The sequence below is a fragment of the Bison bison genome, unplaced genomic scaffold (assembly GCF_000754665.1).
Source record: "Bison bison bison isolate TAMUID 2011002044 unplaced genomic scaffold, Bison_UMD1.0 scf7180017864072, whole genome shotgun sequence".
Taxonomy (NCBI): domain Eukaryota; kingdom Metazoa; phylum Chordata; class Mammalia; order Artiodactyla; family Bovidae; genus Bison; species Bison bison.
The window spans coordinates 11,802,622-11,803,116 of NW_011494644.1; the positions used below are offsets into that span (position 1 = coordinate 11,802,622).

The 495-nt window shown below is 64.4% G+C and overlaps 1 protein-coding gene across 1 annotated transcript in view; it reads right to left on the minus strand.

The window, feature by feature from the left end:
* BCL7C (B-cell CLL/lymphoma 7C) overlaps positions 1–495 on the minus strand; it is a 6,476-nt gene that overhangs the window by 3,883 nt on the left and 2,098 nt on the right. The window contains 1 exon segment of the mRNA XM_010837444.1: positions 278–451. Within this exon segment, the coding sequence (XP_010835746.1) occupies positions 278–451 (174 nt within the window).

The following is a 495-nucleotide window of genomic DNA, read 5'->3' on the forward strand; positions in this document are numbered from 1 at the left end:
GGCCTGAGGGGAGGGCCACCCCGGGAGCGGGACACATCTGGGGATACCCCGAGATATGCGGGTGATGCCCTGATGGAAGGGGCACTTTTGCTAAGAGGACATAGTTGGAGAAACCCTGCAAACCCGAGGGCACAGATTGGCGGGGGGCGAGGGGGGGTTGCTTCTAGAGAGAGTGTGACTTGGGGTCGCGGCTCTGCAGACCCCTGGGGTATACACATGGAGAGCTCAGACTCTGAGGCCGGCTGGGGACCTTAGCAATGAAGATCCCCGGGCACACTCGCGGGAGGAGTGTCAAAGCTTCAGGGGGCGGGGCATAAACGGGGGCTCCAGCTTCGGGAGGGCAGGACTGGGGAACACGCTTTGTAGACCCCAGGGTGTAGCCAGAAGGAAGATAGAGCCCCGCAGCTCCGGCGCGCAGCTGGGCGGCACACCTAACAGCTGGGGGCCACAGCTGGCGAAGCGGGGGGAGACTTATATGGGGGGGGAGGGGCCCCC